The 27,478-nt window shown below is 43.3% G+C and overlaps 1 protein-coding gene and 1 non-coding gene across 2 annotated transcripts; both read right to left on the bottom strand.

Annotated features, from left to right (window-relative positions):
- Positions 1-27,478, bottom strand: CLRN1 (clarin 1). Its single transcript, XM_038752281.1, has 3 exons — positions 27,226-27,478; positions 4,718-4,897; positions 1-263 (listed from the first exon to the last, which is right to left on the bottom strand). The coding sequence occupies exons 1-3, from the start codon at positions 27,476-27,478 to the stop codon at positions 1-3; spliced, it is 696 nt and encodes a 231-aa protein (XP_038608209.1).
- LOC119936818 lies at positions 23,968-24,105 on the bottom strand. The gene has a single exon (XR_005453855.1). It is a non-coding gene; the product is annotated as a small nucleolar RNA SNORA7 (small nucleolar RNA).

Raw genomic sequence — 27,478 nt, 5'->3', positions numbered from 1 at the left:
CTAGTACATTAGGTCCACTGCTCCAGTTGTCGCTGAATCTTTAGATTTAGCAAAAGGGAACCGGAATCCAGCAAGCCGGATTAAAAACCCATTCAGAAAGTGTACGAAAGAGCAAATGAAGATGACCCAAAATGAGCCGGCATAGTTTTCACTGTGAGTCAGGTAGATATAAGTTCCTTCTTTATAATTGGCAATCTTCTCCGAGAGACGGTGGATTTTCACTTCAGAGGCAAAGAGGACCATGACGAGGCAACCACAGGTACCTGAAACAAAACCCAAAGTCAAATGATGTGACCAATAATGATTTCCCAGTCATGTGAAAAATTGCATGCATAGAAGAAAGGACTGAGCCCTTTTCACTTTTCAATCAATCAGTGGTATTACAATGGAATCCTGTTCCTTTGGAGGAACAGGATTAATAATTGTGAGAATTAATTACTCTATGCACTCTATCTCCCTGGTGCCGTGCCCTGAGTGGGGATGGTCCAGAAACATTCAATTTTGCTTGGCTCCAAATAAGCTTCCTCCCTTACCATAGCTCTGAGAAAGGTCTTGGTTGAAAAAGAGGAAACATTACTGTGATCCTGCTTTTTCTATGAAAATTTCACAGAGAGGCCAGTTTTATTTTCCATCAGGGCCTCCCCTGAGTTGTCTAGGGATGATGCCTTCTAATAGTAGAGAAGACTGGCATCTCTTCTTTGCATGAAAGGGAAATTCTATCTCACCCTCATTTTTGAATTAGATCATTGTTCATGATGGCAGTTGTGCTGAGGAAAGTGCATTGGTGTTGCACAGACACACGACATTCATGTAACAAATGCTTAATATGAGGTCTCCAGGATCAAAACTCCTTTCCAAATTGTTATTTTTCAAAATGTTCAAACTCAGCCAGATGGGGAGTCAAATGGCCAAAAAAAGGCCTGAAATCTAAGAGGCTGGACAAAGACCCTTTTTATTTTTTAACCTTAACTTGATGAAATCCTTAGTTTTTATCTTCTAAAATCCCTTTCACATCAAGAATCTCAATTTATCCCCAGGACATTCCTCTGGGGTAGAGGGAGGGAGGTAAGTAATGTCCTCATTTTACAGAGAGGGAAATTGAGGCTCAGTGGTATTATATAGCAATTTGTCCAAGTTCTCCAAGCAGCCCAGTGCTACAGCTAGAGCCAGTACTCTTTATTAAGCACTTACTGTCTACCAAGCATCTGTGTGGGGTTCCTTGTGGGCAGAACTTGTCTACCAACTTTGTTCTTTTGTATTCTTCCAAGGGCTTAGCACAGTGCTCTGCACACAGGAAGAAATCAATAAATACCAGTGATTGATTGATTGATTGGGGTAGATATAGGATAATCAGATTGGAAACAGTTTCTGTCCCACTTGGGGCTCACAGTATAAATGAGAGGGATTTTCATCCCTATTTTACAGATGAGGAAGCTGAGGCACAGAGAGGTTACCCAAGTGACTACCCAAGGTCATATAGCGGGCAAGAAGTAGAGCCCTGACTAAAATCCAGGTTTCTTGTCTCCAGTCTTGTTCTCTTTCTACCAGTCCCCTGAATCCCATCTCTGGACTTTGTCAGCTTGATCCCACTCCCTCACAGAAACAAGGTCTGAATCAAGCATCGGGCTCAACTTTGATCACTCGGTTTGTGGCCTGATCCTTGGATGCACAGCTGTTCTTTCACAGCTCACATTTGGCTTGATTGGCCATTCCAAGCCAAAGATTTTTAACAGATTTGTGGGTAAGCCAATTTGGGGCTGAATTGGGAAGACGAATGGTAGAGTAGCCACTTCTATGCAGGGGTCGTTTTCTCGATATACCTTGTTCTTGCTGCAGTCCCCGCACCTCAAACAATGCTGCCTGGGTGTATGTACACAATTTTTTTTTTTTACGTTGCTCTGCATTGCATCCAGACCAGTGTGTTTTTTTAGAAGAATGGCCCCCTAATTCTTCTTATGTGTTCTATCCAAAGCATGTAGTGAAAATACAGGTCATGGGAGAACTGAGCATATTTGCATGGAAAAACCCTAATACAAGTATAAGTAGTGGTAGTAGTAGTATTTTGTTGAGTGCCCATGTGGTGCGGTGCTCTCTACTAGGTGCTGGGGAAGTACAGATTAACAGTGTGACACTTTCCTGCCCATAAGGAACTCACACTCTGATGGGGAAGACAATCATAAAAATATTTACAATTAGAATGCTCAAAATTAAATTGAGCAGACTGAAGTCTGCTGCCAGGGAGTGTATCAACCAACTCTACTGGATTCCTCCAAGGGCTTAATAATAATAATAATAATAATGGCATTTATTAAGCGCTTACTATGTGCAAAGCACCATTCTAAGCTCAATAAATACCACTGAATGATAGGATAGGTGTAAGTAAGTGTGGAAATGCTAGAGCTGGCTGCCTTGCTATCTAAAGTGTCTTCTTTAAAGGTCTGTAAACTCCATGAGACTGGGGGATCATGTCTACCTACGCTATTGCATTGTACTGTTCCAATAATTATGGTGTTTGTTAAGCACTTATTATGTAAGCCAAACAAACAAACACTGTTCTAAGCATTGAGGTAGGTACAAGCTAATCAGGTTATCCCATGTGTGACTTACAGTCTTAACCCCCATTTTACAGATGAGGGAACTGAGGCACATACATACAGGATAATCAGATTGGGTAATCAGAAGTTAAGTGGCTTGCCTAAGGTTGCACAGCAGACAAGTGGTGGAGCAGGGATTAGAACCCACGTTCTATGACTCCCAAACCCGTGCTCTTTCCACTAAACCATTCTGCTTCTCTAATCCCAAGAATTTAGTAGAGTGTTCTGCACACAGTATATGCTCAATAAATACCACTGATTGACTGTGAAGCATACATTTGGCTGCAGCTTGTTCGGTTACTATTGAACTCCTGGCTTTTTTGAGATGGTACCCCTCCCTGCTCCCACCACCACCACCCTACTCCCCAATACCATTTTCTTAGGTCCTCAGCTTTGTATGAAACCTTCCTGTTTAACAACTCATGTCATCCAACTCTGTTATAATATACTGTCCCAAGAGTCGAGTGCAGTGCTCTGTCCACAGAAAGTGCTCAATGAATACCCCTGAATGACTGATTGATTCACTGGACTGTAATCTCCTTGCGGGCAGGAAACATGTCTACCAACTCATTAAATTGTATTCTCCCAAGAGCTTAGTACAGTGCTCTGCCCACAGTAAGCACTCAATAGATACCATTGATTGATTGATACTCTAGACTGTAAGCTCCTTGTGGGAAGGGAACATGTATCACTCTCAAGTGCTTAGTACAGTGCTGTGGATACAGTAAGCACTCAAGAAATTGATTGATTGAAACCAGAAGTCACATAATAATAATAATGATAATAATTTTGGTACTTGTTAAGCACTTACTATGTGCCAAGCACAGTTCTAAGCACTGGTTTAGATACAAGTTAATCAGGTTGGACACAGTACCTTTCCCTCAAGGGGCTCACAGTCTTAATCCCGATTTTACAGATAAGGAAACTGAGGCCCAGAGAAATTGTGACTTGCCCAAGGTCACCCAGCAGACATGTGTTAGAGCCAGGATTAGAACCCAGGTCCTTCTGACTTCCAGGCCCATGCTCTATCCAGTAAGCCGCTGTCACTGCCAGAGAAGGGGAAACACTCTAGTGAGATCTGGTCTAGAAGGGTCTGGGTTTAGCACTGAGAAAATCCCATTAGTTGCAGGTGAGGAGTCAGGGAGAAGGACTGGGAGAAATTCATATCTCATTTTGGATCTCTGTGTCCCCAAACAGGTCTTCCTTATTCCATTTCTGAAAATCCACAGGACGGAGAACTAATGAGCACCCTCTCCCTCACTGGCAACATTTAACAAGAAGAGTGAGATGTGATTATAGTGTCAACTATAGGAAAATCACGCCTTTTCAGACAGCTAAAACTCATTCATGAAAACCCAGAATGTAGGTAGAATTTTAGCAAACCTCCATTTCCTTCATTGCACGATGTTAATTGTATTGGAAAGAATCTTTTGCCATCAGAGGCCGTAATTTTCTGTGAAATGATGCACCATGTCAGGAAAGTCAGTAATTGAAGATTACAGAGCCAAAAGTGAATTCCCAAAATGGAAACGCTCCTCTCTTCATGTTTCTTCAATGACTGATAGCTGCAATGCCTATCTCTCGAGACAAAGAGAGGGGAAAACCTACAAGCCAGTGCATTTGATCAAATTCTCCAATGAAGGCCAAACTGCTGTTCTGCCACACTTCCAGAAAGGATCTGCTCTAAAAAACTTGTCACTGGTGTTGTGTATCTTCCCTGAGTATCATTCCAGTCACTACATCATTTATGAACAGCAGGAACCTGAGACTGAGAGCCCGGGACTGGGTTCAGGAGGCAGTATTATAGCTGAGTTCTGCCACTTGCCTGCTGCATGACCTTGGGCAAGTCACTTAACCTCTCTGTGCCTCAATTCGCTCATCCCCTTAACTAGGGATGAAACACCTGTTCTCCCTTTCCCTTGGACTGTGGGACAGGGACAATGTCCAATCTGATTATTCTGTATTGACTCCAACAAGAATATACCTTTTTATAGACCTAGAAAAGCAAACTACAAGATGGCAAAACCTTGTCTCTGGACAAGGGTAACAAAAAACAATCTAAGAACTGAATTAAATAATCTATAAAGGGCTGCAATTCTTTCATTCTGGAATAAAGTACTTACAGGAAATGAAGCTCCAAAAATACAGTCCTGTAGGGCCGTGTAGAGTTTCATAGGGCTTGCCAAATGCGTTGAACAAGAAAAAGGCTGTGGCCACCATGGTAAACACAGTGAGGATTATAGAAAAGAGAATGACGCTGACGTGGATACTTAAAGGGATAACTTTGAGCAAATCGGGGAAGACTGAAAATTGAATGAGAAAACAAGGATTAGAGAAAAAGCTATTTTCAGTGGGTTACAAGTTCAACATTAGTATGCAATCTTTTTTTCCCCAAAGGCTCTCTTTAAAATGCCATTAAAACTCAATCAAAGGAACAAGAGGGTATCATCCATTAATGATAAGCAGATTTATAAGGATATTGGAAGGTAGAAGTATTTTGTGTCATTCTGTCATGAAAACTGGTGAAAATATCCGAAGGATGAGCTCTGAGGTAAACCCCGCCTGACCTTCTTGGTCCTGTCTAATTTCCCATATCAACAACTGCTATCTACTTCAGCTCACAGTCGGTAACAGAATGCTCCTCCTTGGGTCGGCCAAGCTTTTAATGGCATTTCTCAGAAAGCCCCTTTGTTTCTTTAATTTGCTCTTAAAATGCAGCATGGCTTCCCGACTAGGGCTAGTCCAGACTTGGGAGAGCTAGCTAGCCTCTTTATCTCAGAATAAAACAAGCATCGTGGCTAACAGAAGATGAAGAATAGAAGTAGCAGCAATGTTTCTGGGCAGCACTGAGCCATGGAAAATACTTTCTGAGGACGATCTGGGAATTGTTTTTTTCTCACTGAAGAAATAGAAAATCTATTTCAAGCTTTTATGTTCCAGGCAAGTTTTTACTTGTTTGTACTTCACCTTCTTTCACCTTCTAAGTGGAAATCTCCACTCTTAACTGGCAGGGGCATATGCATATGATGATGATGATGACGATGATGGTATTTGCTAAGCGCTGACTATGTTCCAAGCACTGTTCTAAGCACTGGGATAGATACAAGGTAGTCAGATTGTCCCACATGGGCTTTATAGTCTTAATCCCCATTTTACAGATGAAGTCACTGAGGCACAGAGAAGCTAAAGTCACACAGCTGACAAGTGGCAGAGATGGAATTAGAATCCACAACCTCTGACTCCTAAGCCCGTGCTCTTTCCACTATGCCACACTGCTTCTCTTGTATGCAACATCTGCAACATTGCCAAGATCTGCCCTTTCCTCTCCATCCATACCGCTACCCTGCTCGTTCAAGCTCTCATCCTATCCCGTCTGGACTACTGCATCAGCCTTCTCTCTGATCTCCCATCCTCGTGTCTCTCCCCACTTCAATCCATACTTCATGCTGCTGCCTGGATTGTCTTTGTCCAGAAACGCTCTGGGCCTGTCACTCCCCTCCTCAAAAATCTCCAGTGGCTACCAATCAATCTGTGCATCAGGCAGAAACTCCTCACCCTGGGCTTCAAGGCTCTCCATCACCTCGCCCCCTCCTACTTCACCTCCCTTCTCTCCTTCTACAGCCCACCCCACACCCTCCGCTCCTCTGCCGCTAATCTCCTCACCGTACCTCGTTCTCGCCTGTCCCGCCATCGACCCCCGACCCACGTCATCCCCCGGGCCTGGAATGCCCTCCCTCTGCCCATCTGCCAAGCTAGCTCTCTTCCTCCCTTCAAGGCCCTACTGAGAGCTCACCTCCTCCAGGAGGCCTTTCCAGACTGAGCCCCTTCCTTCCTCTCCCCCTCGTCCCCCTCTCCATCCTCCCATCTTACCTCCTTCCCTTCCCCACAGCACCTGTATATATGTATATATGTTTGTACATATTTATTACTCTATTTATTCATTTTATTTGTACATATTTACTATTCTATTTATTTTATTTTGTTAATATGTTTTGTTTTGTTGCCTGTCTCCCCCTTCTAGACTGTGAGCCCACTGTTGGGTAGGGACCGTATTTACATGTTGCCAACTTGTACTTCCCAAGCGCTTAGTACAGTGCTCTGCACACAGTAAGCACTCAATAAATATGATTGAATGAATGAATAAAATAGGAAATAATAATAATAATAATAATAATGGTACTTGTTAAGTGTTTACTATGTGCCAAGCACTGTTCTAAGCACTGGGGTAGATACAAGGAAGTCAGGTTGGACACAGTCCCTGTCCCACATAGGGCTCACAGTCTTAATCCCCATTTTATTCATTCATTCATTCAATCATATTTATTGAGTGCTTACTGTGTGCAGAGCACTGTACTAAGCGCTTGGGAAGTACAAGTTGGCAACATATAGAGACGGTACCTACCCAACAGCGGGCTCACAGTCTACCAATCAATCTGCGCATCAGGCAGAAACTCCTCACCCTGGGCTTCAAGGCTCTCCATCACCTCGCCCCCTCCTACCTCACCTCCCTTCTCTCCTTCTACTGCCCAGCCCACAACCTCCGCTCCTCCACCGCTAATCTCCTCACTGTACCTCGTTCTCACCTGTCCCGCCATCGACCCCCAGCCCACGTCATGCCCCGGGCCTGGAATGCCCTCCCTCTGCCCATCCGCCAAGCTAGCTCTCTTCCTCCCTTCAAGGCCCTACTGAGAGCTCACCTCCTCCAGGAGGCCTTCCCAGACTGAGCCCCTTCCTTCCTCTCCGCCTTGTCCCCCTCTCCATCCCCCCATCTTACCTCCTTCCCTTCCCCACAGCACCTGTATATATGTATATATGTTTGTACATATTTATTACTCTATTTATTTTACTTGTACATATCTATTCTATTTATTTTATTTGGGTTAGTATGTTTGGTTTTGTTCTCTGTCTCCCCCTTTTAGACTGTGAGCCCACTGTTGGGTAGGGACTGTCTCTATATGTTGCCAACTTGTACTTCCCAAGCGCTTAGTACAGTGCTCTGCACACAGTAAGCGCTCAATAAATACGATTGATTGATTGATTGATTGAACATCCAACAAAATCAGGGAGGCCAGGCTAACTGTAAATTCATTGGGATTGAAGGAAATAAAAGAGAATCCCCCAAAATAGGGCATTAGTCCCAACTTATGATTATTCAAAACAATGACATACCATCATTTATGCCATTTCTACATATTTAAACAAAATGTTTCAACTGAATTTGGTGGAGCATGGGCCTGGGAGTCAGAAGGATCTGTATTCTAATCCTGACTCCACCACATGTCTGCATGACCTTGGGCAAGTCACTTATACTTCTCTGTGCCTTAGTTCCCTCATCTGTAAAATGGGGATTAAGAATCCCCATGCTGCACAAGGGACTGTGTTCAACTGGATTAACTTGCATCTACCCCAGTGCCTGGCACAGAGTCAGTCATATTTATTGAGTACTTACTGTGTGCAGAGCACTGTACTAAGGACTTGGGAGAGTCCAATATAACAATATAACAGACATATTCCCTTCCCACAACGAGTTTAGGGTCTAAAAGGGGAGAGAGACATTAATGTGGTGGCCAGTATAGACAGCCGTCTCTTTAATAGTTCCCGAGTATAGTGGAAGATTTAAGACGGACTTAATTCCAAGGTGTAAAACTTGTGCAAATAGATTCATTCATTAATTCATTCTGTCGTATTTACTGAGTGCTTACTGTGTTCTTCTGTACTCACATAATAAGCACCTAGCAAATACCCCAATTATTATTGTTATCATTCCTGTCTATCTGGCAGAGATAATTCTTCCTACTTTTAGTGTATATTCCCAAACCCTTAGACAGTGTCCTGCACAGATTAATAAATACTGAAAATGATGATGATATAGATGAGGCTGATAAAAGTAGTAGCTGAAGTAATAATAATGATAATGATAATATTTGTTGAGTGCTTATTATGGGCCAAATGCTGGGCCTCACAGAGTAAGGGGGAGGGAGAAGCACTTAGAACAGTGCTCTGCACACTTTAAGCACTCAGTAAATGTCACTGATTGAAAGCATCCCCATTTTACAAAGAGGAAACTAAGACAGAAAAGTCAAGGAACTTGCCCAAGGTCACACAGCAGGTGAGTGGCCAAGCTGCAATTCAAAGCCAGGTCTCCTGCCTCCCTGGTCTCCCCTTGGCCATGAGCATGTGAGCTCCCAGAGAGAGCAGGTGTAAAGTGAGAACAGAAGGGAACTCAGAACTGACCCTTGTAGGACACAGGAGATGTAAGAGGAACTTGTGAATGAAACTAAGAAAGAACTACCAATTAGTCAATCAGTCTTACTAATTGAATACTTACTGTGCACAGAGCACTGCACTAAACGCTTGGGAGAGTACAATATAACTGAGTTGGTAGATACTTATACTGCCCACAAGGTTGGAGAGGTACCTAGCTGTTGGAGAGGTAGAAGAAGAACCAGGATGGGACTGTGTGAGCAAAAACAAGGCCTGAAGGTGTCTTGAGGAGAAGGGAGTCATCCCAAGTGTTGATAGTCCTAAGGGAATTAGGGTGGAGAAGAGCCTATTGGTTACCAGAGGGAATGAGGTCTGGCTCAGTGGAAAGAGCACGGGCTTGGGAGTCAGGGGTCATGAGTTCTCATCCTGGCTCCACCACTTGTTAGCTGTGTGACCTTGGGCAAGTTACTTAACTTCTCTGTGCCTCAGTTACCTCATCTGTAAAATGGGGATTAAGACTGTGAGCCCCACCTGGGACAACCTAATTACCTTGTATCTTCCCCAGTGCTTAGAACAGTGCTTGGCACATAGTAAGCACTTAATAAATACCATCATTATTATTATTATTATTATTATTGGGAGCAAAGGGGTGGAAAGCTCGATTATAGTGGGAACTGTCGCTAACCTCAGGAGCTTCTGACCCCTTAGCTCCACAGAAACTTCCCTCTCTAAGAGGGTCAGTGACCTTCTTCTTGCCAAATCTAAAGGCCTCTCCTCCAAACCAGTCCTCCTTGACCTTGCCTTCAACATGGTGAGCCACCCTCTTTTGGAAATATTATCCAACCCTGGCTTTGTTGATAGTGACCTTTCCTGGTTCTCCTATCTCTCTGGCTGCTTCTTTTCAGGTTCTTTCACATGATCTACCTCTGCCTAAGTATGGTTCCCCCTCAAGATTTGGTTCTGGACCCCCTTCTATTTTCCATTTTCACCTACTCCCTTGGAGAACTCATTTACTCCCATGGCTTCAACTGCCATCTCTGGATGATTTCCAAATCCATCTCTCCAGCCCTGACCTCTCTCCTTCTCTGCAGTCTTAAATTTACTCCTGCCTTAAGGACATTTCTACGTGACACCTCAAACTTAATGTGCCCCAAACAGAACTCCTCACCTTGCCACCCAAACCCTGTCCTCCCCTTGACTTTCCCATCAAAATAGACAGCACTGCTATCGTCTCTGTCTCCCAAGCCCATAACTTTTGTATTACCCTTGAATCAGCTTTCTCATTCAACTGCATATTTAATCTGTCACCAAACCCTGTCCATTAACCTTCACAACATAGCTAAAATCTGCCATTTCTTCTCTGTCCATAACTGCTATTATGTTGAGCTACGCACTTATCACATCCTGCCTAAACTACAGCATCAGTCTTCTCGCTGACCTAGCTGCGTCTTGTCTACCCTCTTCAGGGCTTACTTTACTTTCTGGCACAGATTTTTTTTTCTAAAAACTGTTCAGACCACATCTGAAGCAGCGTGGCTTAGTGGAAACATCCTAGGCTTTGGAGTCAGAGGTCATGGGATCTAATCCCAGCTCCACCACTTGTCAGCTGTGTGACTTTGGGCAAGTCTGTTGTTGGGTAGGGACCGTCTCCATATGTTGCCAACTTGTACTTCCCAAGCGCTTAGTACAGTGCTCTGTACACAGTAAGTGCTCACTAAATACGATTGAATGAATGAATGAAAGTCACTTCACTTCTCTGGGCCTCAGTTACCTCATCTGGAAAATGGGGATTAAGACTGTGAGCCCCATGTGGGACAACTTGATCACCTTGTATCCTCCCCAGCGCTTAGAACAGTGCTTTGCACGTAGTAAGTGCTTAACAAATGCCATTATTATTATTATTATTATCTCTCCAATCCTCAAGAATGGTTACCCATCCTCCTCTGCATCAAACAGGAACTCCTTACCATCAGCTTTAAAGCACTCAATCACCTTGCCCCCTCCTGCCTTATCTCCCTGATTTCCTACTACAGCCCACCTGACACATTTCGATCTTCTAATGTCAACCTAATTTACTGTACCCCATTCTCAACTGTCTCATCACTGACCCCTTGTCTAATCCCTCCCTCTGGCCTGGAACTGCCACCCCACTTAATATATGGCAGACCACCGCTTGTCTCATCTCCAAAGCCTTAGGAAAATCACATCTCCTCCAAGAGGCCTTCCCCAACTAAGCCCTCATTTCTCCCTACTTCCTTTCCCTTCTGCATCACCTTTGCACTTGGATCTGTACTCTTTAAGCACTTTATATTCACCCCACTCTCAAGCCCTACAAAGCTTATGTACATATCTGTAATTTATTTTAATGTCTGTCTTTCCCTGTATCCTGCAATTTCCATTTGGGAAGGGATTATGTCTATCAAGTGCTTAGGACAGTGCTCTGCACAGAATAAGTGCTCAATAAATACCACTGATTGATTGATTGATTGGAACAACACTATGTTGGGTGGTCTCTCCCCATTTATAATGGCTGAAGTCATTACATGCTGAAAGAGAGCTCAATCTGAGCCCCAAATAAATTAAGCTCCCTTGTAAAGTGGTTACCAGCAGGTAGCTCCGTTGTACATATAATAAAACCATTTTGTCGACAGCAAATCAATATGTTCTTCCGTGTGAATAATGAAAGGAAAATCATTTATATTTTTCATTCCATTTACTACGAGTTTTGTTAAAATCGGGTCCCATTCATGTTCTGTGGGAAAGGTTAAGGTGATTCAATGCAACAGCAACTTATTTAAAATGCTTTTTTTTAAAAGCTCACAGTGTTAATCCATCCAGCAGAGCTGCCTCTCTCTGCCCACAACGTTTATTTTGGGATTGTTCTGGCCACGGCGTGAAAGGAATTGACTTTTCATCCAACTTCACTAAAGCGGCTGGCAAAAGGTCTGCCTTACTGACAAACGGCTTTTCTAGGATTTAACAATCTGCCATACAGGAGAGTAAAGGCTGTCAAACCTTATTAGAAACTGTGCTCTGTGGTCTGAAGATTTGCTTCAATCAGTCAATCAGTGGTATTTATTGAGCACTTACAAACTGCAGAGCTCAGCATTTGAGACAGTAAAATAGCCTAAGGAAACACAATCCTTCAATTGATCAATTGTATTTATTGAACATTTACTGTGTGCAGCATGCTGAACTAAATGCTTAGGAGGATAAAACAGAACAGGTTTGGGAGACAAGCTCCCTGCCCACGAGGAGCTTATAGTCTAGAGAGGAATCCTTGCCCTCAAGGATTTTGAAATTTAGCTGGGGAGACAGATATTAAATAAATTGTAGGTAGGAGAAGCAATGGATTATGAGGATGTGTAGATAAGTTCTGTGGGGGTGGCGTGAGTATCAGAGCACTTAGGGGGCATGGACTCAAGTGCACAGGTGATGTGGTAAGGAGGGAATATAGAATGGGGACATGATAGTTTAATCAGGGAAGGTTGTCTGAAGGAGATGTGATTTTAGTAGGCTTTGAAGATGGGGAGAGAGGCAGTCAGTCAGATGTAAGAGGGGAAGGAGTCCCGGGCAGTAGGGAGGGTGCGAGCAAAGAGTTGATGGTGAACGAGTCAAGAACTAGTAAAATTGAGTAGGTTGGGGTTAGAGGAGCAAAGTTCTGGGTTGTAGTGGGAGAGGAGTGAGGATAGGTATGAGGGAGAGAGCTGATTGTATGCCTTAAAGCTGATGGTGAGTAGTTTCTGCTTGATAAGGAGGTAGATACTTGAAGAATCTGCATGTACATGTAAACATACCCTTCCTTACCTACTTACTGTATCTCAGTCTCTCTGACTCGCTGACGACCTCTGCCACCAACCTCTCACCCACCTTCTGCCTCTGGCTTGGAATCCCCTCCCTCCTCAAACCTGACAGACAATTACTCTCCCCCACTTCAAAGCCTTATTGAAGGTGCATCTCCTCCAAGAGACCTTCCCTGACTAAGCCTTCATTTCCTCTTTCTCCACTCTCTTCTACATCATCCTGACTTGCTCCCTTTTTCACCCCCGCCCCCAACCCCACAGCACTTATGGACATATCTGCAATTTATTTATTTATATTAATGTTAGTCTCCCCCTCTAGGCTGTGAGCTCACTGTGGGCAGGGAATGTGTCTGATGTTATATTATACTTTCCCAAGCACTTAGTACAGTGCTTTGCACACAGTAAGTGCCCAATAAATATGATTAATGAATATGATTAATAATGTGTCTGCTATATTGTTGTGTTGTACTCTCCCAAACACTTAGAACAGTGCTCTGTACACATTAAGTACTCAATAAATACAATTGATGGATTAATTGATTTCCATTTCACCAAAGTCAGAGTCAATAGTATGGAGCAATAAAAACCAGACTAAGGAAGAAGAAAATTTGTTTCTGCTACTTCAAGAGCCCAAATATGACCCTCCGAAGTTACAAGATTGATTCTTCAATCAATCGGTTGATTTCTTTTTTTTTGAGTGTCATCAGTGTGCAGAGCACTGTCCCAAGTGCTTGGGAAAGTGTAAAAGAGCTAGGAGGTTTGATACCTGCCTTCAAGGAGCTTACAATCTAGCGGGGCTGGCTGTGAACCCAGCAGAGGAGAAAACCATGGAGTGTCTGTGGCAGTGGCATCGGAAGAGATTTAGCTTCTCACTTACCACCTGCTGCTCCACTTCTCAACTCTCATTCAATTGTTCATTAAATGTTGATTTAAATTGTTCATTAAATTATCCAGTCTGAATTGATCAGACTCTCCCCATTTTTGAACCTTCTGAAATCCCACCTCCCTCGGGAGGCTTTCCCTGATTCATGTTCATATTTAAATCAATCACAGGACCATTTAGAACCTGCGTTCTAGGGCAAACAGAACAATCAGAGGAGGTTTCTAAGAATTCAGGCCAGAATCTGTAGCCTTATAATCCCAGCTCTACAAAAGTGCGAAAGAGTTGCTTGATTCTAAGGACTGCAGAATTTTGATCTTCAATGGTGTTGTACAGTGACAAATCTACCTTCAAAATGAAGTGAGAAAGTCAAAGTTGGAGGAGTTTAATGACTTAGAAATGAACATTAAATTCGTGGAACAAAACAGCCCTTTTTTGGTCTTGAATGAGTTGTCAGCTCCACTGAAGGGATCATTTTGGTTTGGTTTATTTCATAGCATAGAGGCTAGAGGCAGGAGTGTGGGTGTGCGGTAGTCAGGAAAGGGGAGTGAAATATCAGCCTCATTACTGATCCCCCTCCCTCTGACCTCTCCCCTAATAATAATAAGAAGAAGAATTATGATACTTGTTAAGCACTTACTATGTGCCAAGCACTGTTCTAAACACCAGGGCAGGTACAAGTTAATTGGGTTGGAAACAGACCCTGTCCCACGGGGGCTCACACTCTAAGTACCCATGTTACAGATGAGGGAACTGCTTTCTAAATGTTATTGTGCTCCCATCACTCCACTCCTCAAAAGTCTGCATGTTTGCACCAAACATAAACTCCTGGCTTTAGGGCAGTCCACCACCATTTGCTCTTCTCCTATCAGTGCTTAGAACAGTGCTTTGCACATAGTAAGTGCTTAATAAATGCCATTATTATTATTATCTGAGGTAACACTCTCCATTCCTCCAAGCTCCCCTTCTCACTGTGCCCCATTCTTGATTCTCCTGCCTAGCTTGAACCCTTCCTCCTGTGTGGAATTTCCTCTCCCTTCAAAATCTCCAGACCGTGACTCTCCCCATTTTTGAAACTTCTGAAATCCCACCTCCCTCAGGAGGCTTTCCCTGATTCATTTGGCTTCTCCCAGATTCTATCCTCCGTCCTATCAGCTCAGCACTTTTGTACTCACTGTTTGTGCACTTTGACACACTGATTTACATACTATGCTCCCTCAGCACTTTGAGAAGCAGCATGGCTTAGTTGATAGAGCATGGGCTTGGGAGTCAGAAGGTCATTGGTTCTAATTCCTACTCCACTACGTGCCTGCTGTGTGACCTTGGACAAATAACTTCACTTCTCTGGGCCTCAGGTACCTCATCTCTTGGCTTCACAGACTCTGTCCTCTCCTGGTTCTCCTCTTACCTCTCTGGCCATTCATTCTCAGTCTCTTTTGTGGGCTCCTCCTCCCTCTCCCATCCCCTTACTGTAGGGGTTCCTCAGGGGTCAGTTCCTGGTCCCCTTCTGTTCTCTATCTACACTCACTTCCTTGGTAAATTCATTCGCTTCCATGGCTTCAACTATCAACTCTACGCTGATGACACCCAAAACTACAATTCTGCCCCTGATCTCTCTCCCTCCCTTCAGGCTCGTGTCTCCTCCTGCCTCCAAGACATCTCCATCTGGATGTCTGCCCACCATCTAAAACTCAATATGTCCAAGACTGAACTCCTTATTCATTCAATCGTATTTATTGAGCACTTACTGTGTGCAGAGCACTGTACTAAGCACTTGGGAAGTACAAGTTGGCAACATATAAAGACGGGCCCTACCCAACAGTGGGCTCACAGTCTCCTTATCTTCCCTCCCAAACCCTGCCCTCTCCCTGACTTTCCCATCACTGTTGACGGCACTACCATCCTTCCCATCTCACAAGCCTACAACCTTGGTGTCGTCCTCGACTCTGCTCTCTTGTTCACGCCTCACATCCAATCCGTCACCAAAACCTGCTAGTCTCACCTCCGCAACATCGTCAAGATCCGCCCTTTCCTCTCCATTCAAACTGCTACCCTGCTGGTTCAGTCTTTCATCCTATCCCGACTGGATTACTGCATCAGCCTCATCTCTGAGCTCCCATCCTCCTTTCTCCCCACTTCAATCTATACTTCATGCTGCTGCCCGGATCATCTCTGTGCAGAAACACTCTGGGCATATTACTCCCCTCCTCAAAAATCTCCAGTGGCTACCAATCAACCTACGCATCAGGCAAAAACTCCTCACTTTCGGCTTCAAAGCTCTCCATCACCTCACCCCCTCCTACCTCACCTCCCTTCTTTCCTTCTACAGCCCAGCCCGCACCCTCCGCTCCTCTGCCACCAACCTCCTCACTGTGCCTCATTCTCGCCTGTCCCACCATCGACCCCCGGCCCACGTCCTCCCCCTGGCCTGGAACGCCCTCCCTCCACACATCCACCAAGGTAGCTCTCTTCCTCCCTTCAAAGCCCTACTTAGAGCTCATCTCCTCCAGAAGGCCTTCCCAGACTGAGCGTCCTCCTTCCTTTCCCCCTCCTCCCCCTCCCCCTCCCCCCTGCCTTACCTCCTTCCCCTCCCCACAGCACCTGAATATATGTTTGCACATATTTATTACTCTATTTTACTTGTACAAATTTACTATTCTATTTGTTTTATTTTGTTAATATGTTTTGTTTTGTTGCCTGTCTCCCCCTTCTAATCAATCAATCAATCAATCAATCAATCGTATTTATTGAGTGCTTACTGTGTGCAGAGCACTGTACTAAGCACTTGGGAGGTACAAGTTGGCAACATATAGAGACAGTCCCTACCCAACAGTGGGCTCACAGTCTAAAAGGGGGAGACGGAGAACAAAACCAAACATACTAACCCAAATAAAATAAATAGAATAGATATGTACAAGTAAAATAAATAAATAAATAAATAAATAAATAAATAGAGTAATAAATATGTACAAACATATATACATATATACAGGTGCTGTGGGGAAGGGAAGGAGGTAAGATGGGGAGGATGGAGAGGGGGACGAGGAGGAGAGGAAGGAAGGGGCTCAGTCTGGGAAGGCCTCCTGGAGGAGGTGAGCTCTCGGGCCTTGAAGGGAGGAAGAGAGCTAGCTGGGCGAATGGGCAGAAGGAGAGCATTCCAGGCCCGGGGGATGACGTGGGCCGGGGGTCGATGGCGGGACAGGCGAGAACGAGGTACGGTGAGGAGATTAGCGGCAGAGGAGTGGAGGGTGCGGGGTGGGCTGTAGAAGGAGAGAAGGGAGGTGAGGTAGGAGGGGGCAAGGTGATGGAGAGCCTTGAAGCCCAGGGTGAGGAGTTTCTGCCTGATGCGCAGATTGATTGGTAGACTGTGAGCCCGCTGTTGGGTAGGTACTGTCTCTATATGTTGCCAACTTGTACTTCCCAAGCGCTTAGTACAATGCTCTGCACACAGTAAGCGCTTAATAAATATGATTGAATGAATGAATGAATAAAATGGGGATTAAGACTGTGAGCCCTATGTGGGACAGGACTGTGTCCAACCTGACTACCTTGTATCTACCCCAGTGCTTAGAACAGTGCTTGGCACATAGTAAACACTTAACAAGTACCATTATTATTATTATTATTATTTCCTATTTTATTCATTCATTCAATCATATTTATTGAGTGCTTATTGTGTGCAGAGCACTGTACTAAGCGCTTGGGAAGTACAAGTTGGCAACATATAGATACGGTCCCTACCCAACAGCGGGCTCACAGTCTAGAAGGGGGAGACAGGCAACAAAACAAAACATATTAACAAAATAAAATAAATAGAATAGTAAATATGTACAAATAAAATAAATAAATAAATAGAGTAATAAATATGTACAAACATATATACATATATACAGGTGCCGTGGGGAGGGGAAGGAGGTAAGGTGGGGGGGATGGGGAGGAGGGGGAGAGGAAGGAGGGGGCTCAGTCTGGGAAGGCCTCCTGGAGGAGGTGAGTTCTCAGTAGGGCTTTGAAGGGAGGAAGAGAGCTAGCTTGGCGGATGTGCGGAGGGAGGGCATTCCAGGCCAGGGGGAAATCTGTAATAATTTCCAGCTAGATTGAAAATTTCTTGTGAACAAGAACAATTCATCTTCTAGCTCAGCACACAGTAAGCACTAAATACACACTTCTGCTTGATTTCTTGATTGATCTATTGAATTGATCCAGAGAACACATGCCTAAATCCAATAGTTTTCAGCTGGTGAGGAGTGAGCTACTTTTTGGCAAGTGTCAAAACCATTTTATACTCTGTGAAACTAAGGCCTGATTGCCAGCTGAGTCCAATTCTCCTATCATTAACTCTTTCCCCCTTCACTATAAAAACAGTTGGCTTTAATAGGGAAGGCTAAGTGAAGAAGCAGCATGGTCCTGGGAGTCAGGAGAGGTGGGTTCTAATTCTGTTCTGCCACTTGCCTTCTATGTCATGTTAAGCAAGTCACTTAACTTCTCTGTGACCCAATTTTCTCACCTGTAAAATGGGGATTCAATGTCAGTTCTCCCTCTTACTTGGAATCCCTTTAACTCTAAGCTCCTTGTGAGTAGGGGATGTCAACCAGCTAAGTTGAATTGTATCCTCCCAAGGTACAGTGCTGTACTTCCCAAGCACTTAGTACAGTGCTCTGCACAAAGTAAGCGCTCAATAGATATGATTGATTGATTCTAGTCCTAGCTCCATCACTTGTCTGCTGTATGACCTTGAGTAAGTCACTAACTTCTCTGTGTCTCAGTTACTCCACCTGTAAAATGGGGATTATGACTGTGAGCCCCATGTGGGACATGGACTGTGTTCAACCTGATTACCTTGTTTCTACCCCGGTGCTTAGAACAGTGCTTGGCACATAGTAAGTGCTTAATACATAACTCTAAGAATAAAAACAAATAAATGGTCAAGAAATACTATTAACTAGTTATTTGATTTTATCATGTGCCCCATTTAGAATAATGCTTGTTTCTGACTTCATTATCTTGTATCTACTCCAGTGCTTGAAATAGTGTAGTATTTGGCACAGAGTAAGCACTTAAATACCCCAATAACAATTACTATTATTAGTAATAATAATAATGGTATTTGTCAAGTGCTTACTATGTGCTAACTATGTACCTCCTCCAGGAGGCCTTCCCAGACTGAGCCCCTTCCTTCCTCTCCTCCTCCTCCCCTTCCCATGCCCCCCGCCTTACCTCCTTCTCCTCCCCACAGCACCTATATGTATGTATATATGATTGTACATATTTAGTACTCTATTTATTTTACTTGTACATATTTATTCTATTTATTTTATTTTGTTAATATGTTTTGTTTTGTTGTCTGTCTCCCCCTTCTAGACTGTGAGCCTGCTGTTGGGTAGGGACTGTCTCTATATGTTGCCAACTTGTACTTCCCAATCACTTAGTACAGTGCTTTGCACACAGTAAGCACTCAATAAATACAAATGAATGAATGCAAACTCAGCTCTAAGCACTGGAGCAGATACAAAGTAATCAGGTTGGACACAGTCCCTGTACTACGTGGGGCTCAGTCTTAATCCCCATTTTACAGATGAGGGAACTGAGGCACAGAGAAGTGAAGGGACTTGCTCAAGGCTACACAGCAGACAAGTGGCAGAACCAGAATTAGAACCCATGACCTTCTGACTCCCAGGTTCATACTCTATCCACTAGACCATGATGCTTCTCTAATAAAAGTCCTATACTAGTAGGGAGTCAAGATATTGTCCCTTGTTTCATGACAACTAAGGATCATTTACTTGCCCTGTGGGCTTACATCAGTCTTTTCAGCCACACCTGAACAAATCAATCAATAAATCGATATTTATTGGGCACTTACTATAAGCACCGTACTAAGCGCTTGGGAGAGTACAATGTAACACAGTTGGTAGAAACCTTCCCGGCCCACAACAAGCTTACATTCTAGAGGGGGAGACAGATATTGATATAAATAAATTCCAGATTTGTATAAAAGTGCTAAAAATCTCATCTCCAGTAGAATCATCTTTGATAAATAAAGACGGATAATATTACGTAGCGGGGCCAGGATTAGAACTCAGGTTTCCTGACTCCTGTTCTTGAGCTCATTCCACTGCACTATAATGCTGTATGGGCTGCTGACTTCAAGGGCTCTGATTGGCTGGGAGATGGCTCAGAGAGTTGGGTTCCTGCCTCGCTTTCCTCTCCATGTCCCTTCCAGATTCTCTAACAATTCTCCATATTTCAACCACTCCCTCTTAATGGAATTTAGCTCCCTTGCCCCCCTTCCAAATAATAATAATAATGGCATTTGTTAAGTGCATACTATGTGCAAAGCACTGTTCTAAGCACTGGGGGAGATACAAGGTGATTAGGTTGTCCCACGTTGGGCTCATAGTCTTCATCTTCATTTTACAGATGAGGTAACTGAGCCTCAGAGAAGTTGTGACTTCCCCAGGGTCACACAGCAGACACGTGGCGGAGCCAGAATTAGAACCCATGACCTCTGACTCCCAAGCCCATGCTCTTTCCACTGAGCCATGTCCAAATCCTCTCAAATTCCCAGCTGCCAGCCAGGGATCACCCTCAATACACTGCTAGCTTCCATGCTCCTACACTTCTGCAGCTCAGTGTTACTGATGGAAATCCAAAATCCAGGGCCAAACCTCAGCGAGTTAAATTCCCCCATCACCTGCAACTTCACCGTTGCATCTGCTCAGCAACAGTATGGGCATATCCCAAATTACAATCATCCCACAGTACATACAAGGATAAGTCCTGCACATTTTACTGATTTATCCCATCGTACCTAAACCCTGTTCCCAGTGGATGTTCAATCACTGCATCTAAGCTGATCTCTTCCATGGCAGACCTCCTGATCTCCCCCCTTCCCAGTGGTTTTCTTCACCTCCTTCTCAAAATAGGCTCCCGCTTCTTTCCTTCCCCCTCCTCCACCCATGCTTCAGTAGTTTTTTCTTTCTTTAAATGAACCCTCAAGTCCCTGACTTGAACCAAGCCCCCAGTATTCCTGCAGCTCCTCAGGGATTAGCAGGTCCAGGAAGGATGGGGAGGAGCATCTCTCCTTTCCCTCTATTTCCTTCCATCCCTCTTCTCTTCTCTCCCTCCTTCCACCCTTTTCTCCCTTCCCTCCTTTGTGATTGGGCTTGTGGCCAACTCCTTGATGGATGTCAGGATATGGGATAATATGGGAAGGCTGGATTCCACTGGAATCTCGAGTGGTGAATCTCTCATCAGCCTTCTGAAATATCTGTGGAGATGATAAGGCTGCATCATGGTCCATAGCTTACTTCCCCTCTAAATGAGAGTAATAATCTTAGTATTTGTTATGTGCTTATTATGTGCCAGGTACTGTGCTAAGTGCTAGGTTAGACACAATTCAATGAGAACAGTCCCTGTCCTACATGGGGCTCACAGTCTAAGGGGGAGGGAGAACAGGTAGGAACCCCCCATTTTACAGATGAGGAAACTGAGGCACAGAGAAGTTATGTGACTTGCCCAAGGTCGCCCAGCTGGCAAATGGGTGGGACTTGTTGAATTTTGAGAAGCAGCATGGCCTAGTGGATAGAGCACAGGCATGGGAGTCAGAAGGACCTAGGTTCTAATCCTGGCTCTGCCACTTGTCTGCTGTGTGGACTTGGGCAAATCACCTAACTTCTCTGGGTCTGTTTCCTCAACTATAAAATAGGAGTTAAGACTATGAGCCCCATGTGGGACAGGGAATGTGTCCAACCTGATTAGCTTGTATCTACACCAGTGCTTAGTACACAGCAGAGCAGAACTAGAATTAGGACTCTTCTCAGCTCATTCCCCGCACTATCAAAACATCCTGCACTTCCATCATCCCTGACCTTATCAGCACAAAGTGGGGTGAGACCCTATGACATTCAGATTCCAGGCTCTGTGATTAATCTTTGGGGCCATATGTCCTGAATTTAGTATGCAGTCATTTCTGATCCATTTTTCTCCTAATAAAAACACAGCCTTCCTTATTCCAGCATCAGTGCCCTGCATTCTTTACCCATGAATATCAGTATTTCTAGGGAAAAAATGGATACTTTGGTAAATACTCAGGTTTTTAATTTTGTGGTGTCTTGCAGCCTGGATCCTACTAACAGTTTTTTCTCCAATTATCATTTTTTTTTAAATCCTCAAAATACATTAAAAAACCTCTTCCTTTGTCCTGTCCCATTGGATGTTGTTTTGATGGCTGCATTTAGAATTTAAGCATCATCATTAAAATTTTACAGGTGACATATCAGGAAAAATTAGACCCAGCAGTCACGTTGTCTCAAAAGAAAAACATTCCTTCAGGGTAATGAATGAATTTGTGTGTGAGGTATGAGTGCTGGTGACCTTTCGAAAATGAAGTGCTGACCCAGAAACTGATGAGAATCAGCCAGAGTAAATGAAGCAGAAGGCTTTCCCATCATAACGGGGTTTGCTGGCAGAGCAAATGCTTTTTATAATTAAAAGAGATATAGTGGTCAGTGGGGAGCATTTAATGGGAACAAACAGAACTAAATCATCTAACCTATTTTCTGAGCCTTCTTTCCTCTGGCACAGTATAGCACATTTCTAGGCATTATGCTAGCAACATATATATTGTGCATAAGCAGCGTGGCTCAGTGGAAAGAGCCTGGGCTTGGGTGTCAGAGGTCATGGGTTCTAATCCTGACTGCCAATTGTCAGCTGTATGACTTTGGGCAAGTCACTTAACTTCTCTGTGCCTCAATTACACCTCATGTGTAAAATGGGGATTAAGACTGTGATCCCCACATGGGACAACCTGATCATCTTGTATCCTCCCCTGTGCTTAGAACAGTGCTTTGCACATAGTAAGTGCTTAACAAATGCCATTATTATTATAAGTGTCACACCTATTGGGACATTTGCAATAGCACAGAGTAAAAATCAGTTTTTGGTGGGAAAGGGGCTTAAGTTATACCTCTTCATAATGGGTCACCACCCAGATGAAAATTTACCTCAACACAGGTCCAGTTAGCTATTTGGTGGTGTTCAAGTATATGCTATTACTAAGGGATGATACTGCATTTTCTTCATCTAGATGATGAAAAATAGCTTCATAACAATCCATAAAGGACAAAAGACCTTTTTTTCTGCAATTTTTCAGTGAAAGTTTTAACTAAATGAAATGGTAGTCTTTTCTGAGTCCTTTTCTAAGGGTAAAAGAGATAGAAGAATCTTGGAAAATGACTTGTGCTCCAGCCAGGAGGATCTTGAGGATGAAATAGGAAGTAACTCTGCCTGCCCTTCCTGTGAGCTCCTAATCAGCTTTCCAGGGCAAGTATGGAGTTCCTGATCTGCATTTGCCAGAAGAAAAATTTGGGTCAACTCTGATATTCTGACCTCTTTTCATTAAAGAGTATTCAAATGGGTCACATTGAGGCATTGGAGTTAGAGACGCCCATGATTTACAAAATTTTTATTTTTAGGTCAGAATATTCTCACTGGCCTGCTTTTTTGTGCACAAAAGAGAAATCAATCAATCAATCAATCATGTTTATTGAGCGCTTACTGTGTGCAGAGCACTGTACTAAGCGCTTGGGAAGTACAAGTCGGCAACTCATAGAGACAGTCCCTACCCAATAGCAGGCTCACAGTCTAGAAGGGGGAGACAGAGAACAAAACCAAACATACTAACAAAATAAAATAAATAGAATAGATATGTACAAGTAAGATAAATAAATAACTTGTATCTGTACGTTTTTAGTATTTGATAGTCACCCTACCCTCAGACCCACATCTCTTATGTACCTATCCATAATTTATTTTAAAGTTTGTCTCCTCATGAGTGTGTAAGCTCTTTATGGGCAGGGAACATGTCTACCAACTCTATCGTATTGTACTCTCTCAAGGGCTTAGTACAGTGCTCTGCACTCAGGAAGTGCTCAATAGATAGCCAGTGATTGATAGATTAAATTAAAAGGAATATAAACCTTGCTCGTAAAATGGTAGTAAAACTACAGAAGAATTGTTTAGGTGATATAAATAGATAACCAATCAATCAATCAATTTATTAAGCTTTTACTATGTGTGGAGTACTGTACTAAGCACTTGGAGAATACAACAGAATAAATGGACACAGTTTCTGCCCATAATGGGTTTACAGTCTGGAGGAGATAGAGGCATTTTACTTAGTGCACCGCAGTCATCTTTTGATTGTGTCCTACTCTTTTCCCTTTAATGCTCGTACTCTTATTTTGTCCAATCTGAAGTTCATGCTTGTCTTATGCCATCGAATCGTCTCCAACCCATAGAAACACCATAGACACATCTCTCCCAGAATACCCCGCCTCCACCTGCAATTGTTCTGGTAGTGGATCCATTGAGTTTTTTTGGTAACAGTACAGAAATGTTTTACCATTGCCTCCTTCCGCGCAGTCAACTTGAATCTCCACCCTTGACTCTCTCCCATGCCGCTGCCACACAGCACAGGTGAGTTTTGACTTGTAGCAGATTGCCTTCCACTCACTAGCCACTGCCCAAGCTAGGAATGGAATGGCTATGCCTCTGCTTGACTTTCCCTCCCATAGTTAAGACTGGTAGAGTAGTAGAAACTCTCCAGGTACGACTCTGAGAGGGGAAAGGTCATGCTATGTACATAATATAATGTGTGTGAAGTTTTAATGGGACAAAACAACAGCTGTCAGAGTGACTTCAACAAGAGGCATCAAAGCAGCATGGCCTAGTAGAAAGTGCTCAGGCCTGGAAGTCCAGACAGCTTGGTACTAGTCATGGCTCTGCCTGTTGCCTGTTGTGTGACCTTGGGCAAATAACTAAACTTCTCTGGACCTCATTATCCTCATCTGTAAAGTGGGGATTCAATACCCAGTCTTCCTTCCACATAGACTGTGAGCATCATATGGGAGAAAGACTAAGTCCCTTCTGATTGTCTGATGGTGCACAGTGCTTGGCACTTAGTAAGCAATTAAAAATACTACTATTATTATTATCAGCAAAATTACTGTATTTGTTTCTTTATGAATCATGTTTATAATGAAGGATATTTAGACTAGTATAGAGTTTTCAAGATTCTATTTCAATAAGCAAATAGTACATATTAAAAACATCGAAAAAACCCACTAACATCAAAAAAATCTCTGTATATAGATTCCTCTAATTAATAATTATGATAATGATATTTTTAAGTGCTTCCTATGTGCCAAGCACTAATTCTATTTTACTGAGAAGGAATCCTTTATTTGAAAAGGATCAGCCTTCTAAATCTTGAGATGAAGAATGGAACTAAATGTGATGCCTAATTAGAATGGGTTTTTCATGATATAGTAGAGCTAGATTCTTTAGGCTGCTTCCTTATATTCATTCATTCAATCAATCATTTATTGAGTGCTTACTGTGTGTGCAGAGCACCGTACTAAGAGCTTGAGAAAGTACAATATAACAATAAGCGGACAGATTCCCTGCCCACAACAAGCTTATAGTCTAGAGGGGGAGACAGACATTAATATACATACATAAATTACAGTTATGTACATAAGTGCTGAGGGCTGGGAGGGGGAGAAATGACTTGAGAAATGAAGGGAGCAAGGATGATGATGGTATTTGTGAAGTTCTTACTATGTGCCAAGCACTATTCTAAGCAGTGGAGTAGATGTAATCAGGTTGTCCCACGTGGGGCTCACAGTCTTAATCCCCATTTTACAGATGAGGTAACTGAGGAACAGAGAAGTTAAGTGACTTGCCCAAAGTCACACAGCTAAGTGGCAGAGCCAGGGTTAGAAACCATGACCTCTGACTCTCAAGCCTGTGCACTTTCCACTAAGCCACGCTGCTTCTGGAGATTTAGATTTGGGTATCATCCACCTTGAGGTGGTAGTTGAAGCAATTTGAGTGAATGAGTTCGCCAAGGGAGTGGATGTAGATGGAGAATAGAAGAGGATCCAGAACTGAATTTTGAGGGACCCCCCACCCCCACCCCCCAGTTGGTGGGAGGCAGAGGAGAAGCCCACAAAAGAGACTGAGAATGAAGGCTAGAGAGATGAGGAAAACCGGAAGAGGACGTGTCAATAAAGCCGAGGTTGAATAATGTTTTCAGGAGAAGGGGGTGGTCAACAGTGTCAGAGGCATTTGAGAGGTCAAGAAGGATTAGGACAGAGTACAGGCCATTGGGTTTCACAAGAAAGAAATCTTTGGTGACCTTTGAGAGTATGGTTTCTGTGGAGTGAAGGGAAGGAAGCCAGATTGGAGAGGGCCAAGGAGAGAACTGAAAGAGAGGAACTTGAGACAGTGGGTGTAGACAAGTTAGCACTCAATAAATGCCATAGATTGATTGATAGATAAATGAAGCAGACATCATGGGAGGTGCTGCCACTAGACCAGCAGAATTTTTCTACAACTGTTTTAGGAAAATCCAAGGACTCTAGTAAATCGACTGTTCATTCTCCATTTTTGCCAAAACTCATTGGTGACTTTCCAACCCTCTCAGGCCTCCGGTGACTCAGATGCATAAATCACCCCCCTAGCTTTTTGAAGTTACAGTTACAAATCATGAGATGTTCTGCTTTGTTCACCTTTTCCCAAGGAAAAGAAGGCTTAACTTTTTAAGCTTCATTACCTTAATGAATGTGGAATGAAATACATTCAGCATATAGTGTGGCTGGCTGGCTGGCTGGATATCTGCTTCATCATAGCTAGTTCATAATCAGCTCTTGGAGAGGAAAAGTCATTCTTGGGGGTTTAGTGGAACTGTATGAAAATTCCTATCATGCGGAAGGTGGGTGGGTAGAATATAAGAAAGGCCCAGGTTTGGCAGGGACAGTAAAAGGAGTCATTTCAGAACTATAAATAGCTCAGCATTGAAATTTAATTAGAGATGGCAAATGTTAATAATAAATTCAATTAATTTAGTCTTCCACCTTTGCAGGGAAAGAAAGAGGCAGACTAATTTATTCAAAGTGCTTCAGTTGGTAACCTTCTTTCCTGAAGAGTGATTTATGTCAGTAATTTACTAGCACTGTCTTCAAAAGAGTGCTTCAAACTGTCCTTTTTAAATAATAATTTCTGGTTGCATGTTACCTGGGAGACATAACGAATGGCTCTGTGCTAATTTCCATTTAATGTCATGCACATTTACTTGTTAATTTTAAAAATTTCCCTCTAGAAAAATGGGTTACAAATATTGCTGCTCAACCCCCCTCTCCTCTTTTCATAAAACTCTCCACACCAACTCTGCTGTGCCGATTACAAGATCAAGGTCATTGCACTGAAAAGCTAATGAATCAATAGGCATTTTCTTTTTACCGAACTCTGTTAGTACTAGTGATCATCACTAATTTCTAACGGCAAACAGTTCAGAAATCCATGAATAAATGATCTATATGAGCATCTGCAGAGGTTTTCAGAGTCATGATAAGTATCATGTTTTTCAAGATCCCAGCGGAAAGTAAACAGAGAAGGCAAAGCCTCCTCTCGAACACTCTATGCCATAAATAAAACTTCCTTTCCCTGGCCTTCAGTGTCCACTGAAATAAATCATAATAATGCCTCTGAATTTGAATTAGAAGCCATAATAGCCTAAATAAGAGCCATCATAAAGTAAAACACTCTGAGGACAATCCCAACAATTCTGGAAATATTTCCCACCCCTTTTAAACCCTCAAAGATCAAAGGATCAGTTTCTTCTACCTTTGTGGAAGTGTGTGCCTGCCCTACTATCAATAATTTAAATGCAATTGTTACTTACATGAAAACTGAAAAGGTCTCCCTCCTAACCCGCACTGACGGACTCGCTCGCCTGAGAAGAGCCCATACTGAATTTCACCAATAAACTTCTCCAGTTCTTGTCCTGAAGCATTGACAAGCAGGGCTCCGGTTTGGCAGAATATTGTTCCTTTAATCCACGACTGCATGCCTGTGGCTGCTAGAACGCCCAGGGCACAAGCGAAGCTGAACAAGCCAGCCACTCCAAAAATAACTTTCTTCTGCCTGCTGGACAT

Source organism: Tachyglossus aculeatus, chromosome 1, assembly GCF_015852505.1.
Source record: "Tachyglossus aculeatus isolate mTacAcu1 chromosome 1, mTacAcu1.pri, whole genome shotgun sequence".
Taxonomy (NCBI): domain Eukaryota; kingdom Metazoa; phylum Chordata; class Mammalia; order Monotremata; family Tachyglossidae; genus Tachyglossus; species Tachyglossus aculeatus.
This window is presented reverse-complemented; position numbering and strand designations above follow the sequence as displayed.